The sequence below is a fragment of the Danio rerio genome, chromosome 17 (assembly GCF_049306965.1).
Source record: "Danio rerio strain Tuebingen ecotype United States chromosome 17, GRCz12tu, whole genome shotgun sequence".
NCBI lineage: Eukaryota > Metazoa > Chordata > Actinopteri > Cypriniformes > Danionidae > Danio > Danio rerio.
The window spans coordinates 39,070,585-39,081,132 of record NC_133192.1 but is presented as its reverse complement, the minus strand read 5'-3'; the positions used below and the strand labels follow the sequence as shown (position 1 = coordinate 39,081,132).

At 37.5% G+C, this 10,548-nt stretch overlaps 1 protein-coding gene across 1 annotated transcript; it reads left to right on the top strand.

Moving 5' to 3' along the window:
- The first annotated feature begins 325 nt into the window (after nt 1-325).
- Nucleotides 326-10,293, top strand: kif3cb (kinesin family member 3Cb). Its single transcript, NM_001017849.2, has 8 exons — nt 326-2,056; nt 2,162-2,263; nt 2,351-2,473; nt 3,723-3,841; nt 3,924-4,040; nt 4,124-4,232; nt 9,698-9,855; nt 9,939-10,293. Exons 1-8 carry the CDS (start codon nt 617-619, stop codon nt 10,048-10,050), a joined length of 2,280 nt encoding a protein of 759 aa, NP_001017849.2. The 5' UTR covers nt 326-616; the 3' UTR covers nt 10,051-10,293.
- Nucleotides 10,294-10,548: the final 255 nt, after the last annotated feature.

Below are 10,548 nucleotides of genomic sequence, written 5' to 3'. Positions count from 1 at the left end.
TAGATAGATAGATAGATAGATAGATAGATAGATAGATCTTAATTTATATAATACATTTTATATGGAAAGTGAGATATGCTATGGGCATATAGACTAATTTTAATTTCACAGTTCCCCTTCTGCTATTAGTTTCATGTTTTTTCACTTTATTTAAAGGTTTGATGTCTCTTAAACCAAAGATAAAACACCAAAGTAGCCAATTGGGCAAATAACCTAGTTACTGACCATATGATTTACACTGACTGATAATAACCTAATCGGCGGTAATCTCATGATTGAATGATTATAGCCCACACCGAGTGCGTCAGCGCCTCGCGCAGGCAGAAACAGAGTGTGGTCCACCTATCAGCATCCGTCCGCCCGTGAGCGCGCTCTGCCTATTGTCTGCGGGGAACAGGGCGTGTGCCGCCGGAGAGGGAGATGCGCGAGCCTCGCTGCATGGAGCGGTTTGTGATGCTGGCTTTGGACCACCAAGATGCTCTGCGCACACGTTTACATGGGACGGACGTGCATTTGCCGCATTTATAGCCTTTATGCGAATGAGTGTTTTCTGTCATCGCTCCTCGCGTCCTTATATAAAACAGCAGCATATTAAAGACGCGGATTTTTCATCAAAATGATGAAGAGAAACAGCCTATTGCGACCGCGCTCCATGTCGATTGGCAAGAAATCAGAGGCGGTGAAGGTGGTGGTGCGATGCCGCCCTCTAAACAAGAAGGAAGAGGCGATGAATCAGGAAAGAATTGTTGAAGTGGATGTCAGACTGGGACAGGTGAGCGTGCGTAATCCCAAATCCTCCGGAAGCCTCGTCAAATCATTCACGTTTGATGCCGTCTATGACGTAAGCTCAAAACAAAACGAGTTGTACGACTATGCATGCAAACCTCTTATTGACTCTGTTTTGCTCGGGTTCAATGGAACAATATTTGCATATGGGCAAACTGGCACAGGCAAAACATACACAATGGAAGGTGTGCCCACAGACCCCGAGACCAGGGGAGTCATCCCAAACTCGTTTCAGCACATATTTACTCAAATATCCAGGTCTCAGAACCAGCAGTATCTCGTGAGAGTGTCTTACATTGAGATTTATCAAGAAGAGATACGAGATCTCCTCTGCAAGGACAACAACAAAAAACTAGAGCTCAAGGAAAACCCCGAGTTGGGCGTCTATGTTAAAGACCTCTCGTGTGTTGTGACCAAGAACATAAAGGAGATCGAACACGTCATGAACCTGGGGAATCAATCAAGATCTGTCGGATTCACCAAAATGAATGAGCGCAGCTCCAGGTCTCATGCGATTTTTGTCATAACTATTGAGTGCAGTGAAATGGGCATTGATGGTGAGGACCACATTCGTGTTGGAAAGTTAAACATGGTGGATCTTGCCGGTAGTGAGCGCCAAAGCAAAACAGGTGTGCAGGGACGAAGATTTAAAGAGGCTGCAAAGATCAACTTGTCTCTTTCTGCTCTTGGAAATGTCATTTCGGCTTTGGTGGATGGAAAGAGCACCCACGTCCCCTACCGGGATTCCAAACTCACGCGCTTGCTACAGGACTCACTGGGGGGCAATGCTAAAACCGTTATGGTGGCCACTGTTGGACCAGCTTCATGTTACTATGATGAGACTCTCACCACGCTGAGGTACGCAAACAGAGCGAAGAACATCAAGAACAAGCCAAAGATCAACGAGGACCCCAAAGATGCCCTGCTCCGTGAGTTCCAGGAGGAAATAGCCCGTCTGAAGGCGCAGCTCGAAGAACGAGGGATGCTGGCGAAAGAAAGAAGACGACAGAAGAGAAACAGCCTCAGGATGAAGAGGAGTATGAGTAGCGGAGAGGTGGAAACTCCGAGAATCGGAGAGGTAGAGGTTGTTGAGACGGTTCGGGAGGAAAGCGTGGAGGACTATTGGTGGAAGCAGCAGATGGCAAAGACCTCTGCCAATTACAAGCCAGATATTAGCAGGAAACTTGGCATGGTAAACGAGAAAGTAAAGACTGTGGAAGAGTTGCTGAAGGAGCAACAAGCTATGGAAAATATGATCGAAAAATACAAGGTTGGTTCTTTCCACCCAACTTTTTTCTTTGTAGAGATTATACACTATATCATTTATTAATCACATCCTTTACTGCATGCCATGTTTTTCTTTTTTTTTTTTTAGGCTATGGAAAGTAAGCTTCTGGTTGGAGGGAAAAACATCATTGACCACACCAATGAACAGCAGAAAATGCTGGAACTGACGAGGCTGGAGATTGCAGAGCAGGTAACTATCAAAAGTAGTAGGCTTTACAGTAAATAACAATGTACTTTAAGAATCAGAATCTCATATGCATGTAATTAATCTTTCTAGGATAGAAAAGAAAGAGAAATGCAGCAGCTGATGTTTGAACAAGATGAAGAGACCATTGAGCTGAAGGAGACCTTCTCCACTTTACAGCAAGAGGTGGAATTTAAGACTAAGAAACTTAGAAAGGTGCGTAAATTCTCAACTCATGACTGCTAACCTGCAATTTTTGACAGAATAACATCTCTGTGCCTTTCATATCACCTCTAATTTTCTTTTTGTTCAAGTATTTTTGCACTCAGCTTGTGATTTTAAATATGTATTAATTCGGTAATGCGTCATGCATACTCTAAGTGGGATAATATACAAAAACCACAAAAAAAACGGGTCTTCATTATATTATTTAGGTTTGTTATTTTGGGTTTTATTGGGTTTATAATAGTGACAATTTTGTTTGCCCATCCAGAAGTTGTTATAAGCATGGTTCCCTCAACAAAAAGTTAGTAGTATTTTTAGAGTTCATTCATTCATTCATTTTCCTTCGACTTAATCCCCTATTTATTAGGGGTCACCACAGCGGAATGAACCGCTAACTATTCTGGCATATGTTTTACGCAGCGGATACCCTTCCAGCCACAACGCAGTATTGGAAAACAGCCATGCAATCATTCACACACACTTATACACTACGGCCAATTTTTGTTTATCCAATTCACCTCAGATCTTTGGACTGTGGGGGAAACCAGAGCACCTGGAGGAAACCCACGCAAACATGGGGAGAACATGCAAACTCCACATAGAAATGCCAACTGGCCAAGCCGGGACTCGAACCAGCAACCTTCTTGCTGTGAGGTGACAGTGCTAACCACTGAGCCACCTTACCACTTTCTTTTGAGTTACACAACAAAATAGCCGACTAAAATACAGAATCTTATTGTTGTATATTTAAATAATCTTTAAAAATCATTCAACAACATGTGAACAATGTAAAAATTCTGAAGCCTACTCATAGTCAAAAACATTTTTAAAAATATGTGTTAATAATGCATTAAAACAGTCAGGAAAAAAACGCTGTGTTCAAGGCAGAATTAAAGAGTTTTTCATTCTATACACAAAGGTGACTTTATTGTGTTTTATGTAAATTCAGACCATGAGTCTGCATATATGGACATATTCTTTTCTAAAAGTACATCATATGAAAAGATGATACTTAGGTTTAATTCCAATAAGCCCAAATAGCAAAGAGAAATAAAAAATGCATATAAAAATCAGCTTGAGCCTTAAGAGGTTAACCAGACTGGTCAAATGTGTGTATTTGATGTTTGTATGATGAAACACACACTGTATAAACCACATTTAATACATTATGGCAGCTAAATCATATCTTAGTGCTTTTTTCTTTCCCCTCGGTCAACCTTGCTTTGGTTGCTCCTCTCAGTTTTACAGTAAGCTGCAGTTGGTGAGATCTGAGATTGGAGATATCATCAATGAACATGTCACAATGAGGCAGGAACTGGAGCAGACGATGAACGAGCTGACAAGAGAGATGAAATTCAAGTACGTCCCACCAGTCCTCGCTGTTTTGAACTATACAAAAACACGTGTGTGCATGAGTTTTGTCTGTTTGTATTTCCGCCAGAAATCTGATCATTGAGAACTTCATTCCTCCGGAGGAAAAGAATAAGATCATAAATCGGCTCCACTTTGATAGCGAGGAAGACCAGTGGAAAGTTTTACCTCTTCTCCCTTCAGAAAAGTATGAACCATTGTTTCAAACACTGCTGGACTAGGATGATTAGAAACTTACGTCATGATGTTGTGTTTGATCTTATTTTCCAGTAACTCACCTCTCGTCCGACGAAGACCAACTTCTGTAGTGGGAAACAAGAGACCAGTTAGTATGTACGCTCAAACTGCCGTGGCACACGGGTCGCCTTCTAGATACAGGGTTAGTACTGAGTTTATATTTGACCTTAAACTGCCCTAAAATCTACTTACCCTAAAATCTACTTACTTACACGTCACCATGTGACTCTTATGTTATTTCAATTATATGTCTCAAGTGTATTTTGGCATACACCAGTAAATTTAGATTTTTCCATTATTATATTCCATTATTCCATCAACCAGGGGTTTCCCAAACAAGGACGTAACTCGCAGCTGAACTGTCATAGCACGATGCACATTTGGGAAAAGAACGATGTAGTGACGAGTGTTTCCCAAAACCCATAGTTACTTTGTCGCAGATCCATCATTTGATAGATGTTAGTAACGTAAAACGCCCATAATGATGCTCTAAACGGGGTGGAGTAACTACTTCTTTAAAGAAGAACCCCATCATTTCTTTGTGCAAATTAAATAGTTTTACACACACAAGCATATAAAAAATCCAATATTAGTTTTGGTAAAAACATGCGCTTCCATATTAATTGAATAATATGTAAATGGCACATATAGGGCCTGTGTTTTCTTTACAAATATTTTTGAGAATATTCCATATTCTATTCTAAAACATATCACTTACAAAAGCTAACACGTATTCTAATCTCATATATCAATCATATAAATGAATAAACAAATAAATAAATAAATAATAAGGCTATTTGTTAAAAAATTAAATTTAATATTTATTATTTATTAGGAAATGAACAAAACCATACTTTAATAATAATATTAATGATGATGATATTGATTCTTCTTCTTCTTCTTATTATTATTATTATTGAGAAGGATTTTGTTTATTTATTTTTTTATTTTTTGAAAAGTTTACTTTTACAATTTGACACATGCAAACCACTGCAGAAATGTTCTATCCAATAGGCCCATGTCATATACAGTACAGATACTTCATAAATAATTAGTTTTCACAAGCTTTGGAGACGTAACATAAATTCCGCTTTTAAATAATAGGTCACAAATAGCTTTCGTCATGAGCCATGGCTGTGTTCAAAATGACATCAGTGTTTTCTAAGTGCACTGTGAAGTGAGCATGATTGTCAATATAAAGATCGCTAAAACTAAACTTTAAAAATGTTTTGAAAGCAAATTGCACCCAAGAGAGATGACTTTAATGGTTTTTTTTAACTATCCCAAGTTTAAATGTTGGAAGGAATAGGGCATATGTTTTTAAATGAATAGGGCATAGGGGGGATAACTGAGAATAGAACACAGCCAGGAACTATGCTTCTAACTACAGCTCCAGAGGTGCAAGCATACAAGTTTGCAACGCAGTTTGCGAATGTTCGTTGGAATGATGGATTTGGGAAACATCAAATGAACTAATTATGTTTTTAACAACGAAACTTGGGACCATAGTTGGCTAACAATGGTTTTCAGAAACGCACCCCAGGTGGTTATGATGCCTGTTAAAGGGTTCATTTAGACTTTAAAGGTGATTTCCTTAGTATTTATTCAGTTATTTATTTATTTGATTCCAGATTTTCAAAGTGGTATATTGGCCCAAAGCAGTAGTTTCCTATCCTAACAAATATACTTTAATGGTAAATGTATTTATTTAGCTTTTAAGTGATGTTTAAGTGAAGTTTATTTATAAACAAATTTCGAGAGGATCATGTGCTTATGATTGTTCACAGCTGTTCCAACTTTAGCTAATCACTGATTATACTATCAAATGATCCTTAACTCACTATAAATAACCAGACTTTTCTCATCTCAATATCTTCATCTTGAAGAAAACCCCCCCCCACCCAACCCTACTTTCCTTTCTTTTCAAACGGGCGTCACGGTGGCCAGCGATTAGCGCTGTTGCCTCACAGCAAGAATGCCGCTGGTTTAATTCCTTTCCAAACCAGATGGCATTTCTGTGCGGAGTTTGCTCGTTCTCCCCGTGGTCGCGTGGGTTTTCCCCGGGTCCTCCGGTTTCCTCCCACAAAAACAAGCACTCTAAACAATTAATCCAAATAATTTAGCTAAACTCTGAGTACACCTGCAACATCCATATCTGACACTTAGCTACAATAAGCAAGGGGGGGAGTCATCGGGATCTACCTGAGCTCAAACTCCCCTCTCGCCTTGCAACGGGAGGGAGCCCAGGGCTCGAGGATCTTTTAAGCTCAGGGCTCTCTCCCGGGACAGCACGCCAAATTAGCCTTATTATCAATCATCAGCTAAGTGTGAACTCTTGAAATTTCAATTATCAAAAAAATTGACACTAATGACTGGTGTTGGGGTTCAGAGTCCTATGTAACTAAATATTTCAAGCAAATTAAAATGAAACAGTATTTGAATAATTAATAATTAATTGCACAATAAACAGATGTTAATAAATGTGTTTACCAATAGTTTTATTAATTTAGGATTAAGACTTAATAGCAAAAACATGATTTGATATTTTAATAGCCATCGAATGGAGTCTTTATAAAATGAAATTATAAATTAAATATGAATTCATCAAAATAGTCATTTATTAGTAATTGTTTTAAAGGGAAATAAGGAATTGGATTTACAAATGACAGCTTTTAATTAAAAGGGCACTTTTCATTTCCTCTTGCTAAGTTATACAATTTCCATCCATCTTACAACAGATAATTTGCATGATTTAACCTTTACCAGCATGAGACCCACAGAGTCTTGGAAAAGCTAAACAGAGAAGCTAAAATGAGAAGCTAAATGACAAAGCAAATTGAATAGCAAACAAAAAAGGAAATGGAAATGCAAATAGATTTGCCAATTTAAATGATAAACTATATCTATATTTATAATTCAATCTGTGAATGTAGTTCAAGCTCCCTGTGTTTGCAAGTGGACTTTGGGCTTTCTCGTGTAACATCAGCAAAATTAATCACTAATAGAAGCAGCATTTTATGCATCCCTTTTCCTCACTGAACATAAATGAACGATTATCACTTTGTGAAATCAAAATTTGCGATTTTTACTTGCCAGCACACGTTGTTATTCTTTAGTTCAAGCTAGTTATGTTTAGTTTGGAAATCTTCATCAAAGTCGGACCATTTCCTTCTGCGTTTGGAGTGCTGATCATTCTTGATATCAGTTTGACAGCTTAGATAATATAAACCATGGTTCTCCTTTTTATTATACAAACCATCAGAAACATACAACAACACAATATAAAAGGTGAACATATCAAAATTAATTTAATAATAGTAAATAAAACCCACACAGCATAATGTACAGCATTTTTACATCCAATGATTTAAACAATTAGCACGCCCAAAAAACAATTATAATAATTGATACAGTTTTCAAATGTTTTTGCTTTTCAACAATTTCACAGTAGTATTATAAAGATCTAAATCATTACAAAACATTGTTATTGTGGGAGATGATTTAGCAAGTTTGAGTATATGAAATTTTTCCAATAAAATAAAGAGATTAACAATATATTCAAGACTTTTGCTGGATTTGTTTTCATAATAAAGACTAATAACCATGACCCTCTTTTTTCATTTCATGTAACTTTTATTTATTTTTGTTCTTTATCATAATCAGTTTTTTATTAATTCCAAGAAACTGTAATACAACTTAGAATACAGTAAAAGAGAACAGTTCTTATACACAAAATTTAAAAAACCAAAAGAAGTGCAGAAGAAGATAATAATGCAAAAAAAGATAAAAAATTAAGTAGCATGAAAGATCTCATTATTTTTACTCAAAAAAGAATTTCTTATAACAAATTAATCTAAGTGATTTAATGAAATGTTCTATTTCACATAAGAAGTCAATAAAATTGGATTTTTTAAGGAACCTCTGTTTGTGAATGTAAAATTTCCTAGCAAGTAAAAGAAAGTTCAGAGCAGAACCACGCCCCTTTTACTGTTAGTTTGCTATGAGGGAATGATGCGCAAAAACTGAGCCCCGCCCCATACTCCAGGGTTATTTAATTGGCAGCAATTAGTTCCGGCCCTCCAAATAGTGTGACCAAAACATCGAAAATAAATTTATAAATTTATAATTTATATAATAAATGTTGGACACTTCACACACTCAAAGACCGCTGCTTTACTCACGTAGCGGAAGGGGCGGAGCTATCGGCGCACATATTGGAAAACTTGAGCTGCGTCCCAAATGGCACACTATACACTATGCACTCATGCACTATGTACTTATGCACTAACACACTTAACAGGATAGTATATGTATATAATGGCGTCCCAAATGGCACACTAAAGCTGCGTCTCAAATGGCACACTATACACTATGCACTCATGCACTATGTACTTATGCACTTACACACTCAACAGCATAGTACATGCATGTAGTGTTGTCCCAAATGGAGCACTAATGTTTTTTTACTTGGCGGAAATTCAAACCGTTTCCCTGATGACGTTTGACGGTTGCCAAATCAGTGAAATAAATGACCAAACAATCAAATAATGCCTGCCATTAGTATTGCCACATTTTCCATCGGGAGGCGCTATGATCACTCTGTTAGGAAAATTTTGCTTTCACCATCCAAAATAAATCAAAGCTGCGTCCTAAATAGCATACTTATGCACTATTCTACGCCATTTTGTAGTATAAATAGTGTTAGTAGTGTGTTCACACTGAAAACTCATAATAATAAGTGCACTTTAATTACCCGGATGATGCACTCATTCAGCCGGTATTTTTCGCGTTTTTTTAGCTCACAAGTTCGTTATTTCCAATGTAAGAATATATGACAATATGTGCGCACAAGCGGAGGGATGCGCTCGCACATTCCAGACGCACAGAGTTGAAAACATCTCACGCCGTAGCAGTACGAGTTGTGTGTGGCTTTCAGTGCAATGTAAACAAAAGATTCAATATGTCAATATGTATAAATATCAATATTTTAGACGAATTATTACAAATTATTAAAATGATTGTGTATTTATGAACGCAGATGATAACAACAGTTCATTTAAATATTTGGCTAATATAAAGCTCAAATTAACGTGATAACCTGAAACCATGATTATTCTTCAGACTATATTATCGTACAACCAAAATCAATAATTGTTGCATCCATAATTGTTATGCAGTTCAAAACATTACATATGAATGTTTCTGAATGTTTAATAAGCCTGCTTGAGCAATGTACTGCTTTTGTTGTGCTCAGAAATACATTGAATGTTTGTAAAAAAACAAAAAGTGTACAATGAACTGTACACCGCACTGATTATGTAGTTTCAAATACAATATATTAACATTAAAATGTAGAAAATTGGGTTTCTTAAGGAGCAAAAATACAACATCTGGGCTCTTGTATACTGTTGTGTCAACACTCATATTGCAAGTCTTATCCCTCAGGCCCCCTTATTTGGGATACTTTTCATGAACTGTCCCCCAAAACAAAACAGGCCTTTATTTATCACTTTATTTACTAATTTATTTACTTTATTAAATCCTTCTGATTCCAGTTGGTATAACACTGTATGTTCGTTTGACTACAACAATCTTTTGTTGGTACAGGCTGAGAACATCATGCTTCTGGAGCTGGATGTTTCTCCACCCACCATGGTGCCCTTGGACCTTCAGCGGTCGGATATAAGAACCCAAGACTTGATCCGTGACTTTGGCCATTACAGAAAGAGGACGACCGCGTCACGGGTCATGAAAGCCAGATCATGGTCAGCGCATATTGCATATCATCTATAATACTGCCAAAATGAATCGTCTGCATTTAAACCTGGCTCTTTTCTTCCTCCTCAAGGTACCAAGGCCCGAGCCATTCTGCTTGTTCGTCTGCCAGCTGTGTGCCCTCGGACCCTCAATGCTCATCAGCCTCGGGAATGGAGGCGTGTGCGTCAACATACCAGCCATGACTCTGTACATATATAATGCCTGCAAGCATAGAAGCATAGAAAGCACTTAATTCTCATTCTTTGCACTGTTTTCATGAGCTTTAAACGATGCCGTCTGTCTTCTCCTCCATCTTTTTAGCATCAAAGCTTAGTCATTTTAAGCACAATTGTCTCCTGTATACTTGAAAAACGCTAGTGTGTGCTGTTTAAGCTTGTGATTATGTCTTTCCTGAACAGAAATGCAAACAATAAATGTATCATAAACGGACGATCTCTCCGTGTATATTACATAACCAATGCAACCTCACAACAGTTCGTAACTTTTCACACACCAATTCGTAAAGTTATGGTGGCTTGAGAAAGTTATACAACCTACTGTTATACTACATAAACGTCTATATAAACTACATAAACGTCTTCCTCTACTGAGACTAATTTCTAATCTCCTCCTAGACCGTTTATACTACAACCACCAAACTAACACCAAACCTCCAAACTGCTCTGACTCGGGTTGCTATA

Excerpts from the sequence above, each read along its gene's own strand:
- kif3cb (NM_001017849.2), top strand. The coding sequence starts at position 617 with ATGATGAAGAGAAACAGCCTATTGCGACCGCGCTCCATGTCGATTGGC. Across the intron at positions 4,041-4,123 it reads CCTCTTCTCCCTTCAGAAAA|TAACTCACCTCTCGTCCGAC; the intron begins GTATGAACCATT and ends CTTATTTTCCAG. Across the intron at positions 9,856-9,938 it reads GTCATGAAAGCCAGATCATG|GTACCAAGGCCCGAGCCATT; the intron begins GTCAGCGCATAT and ends TTCCTCCTCAAG.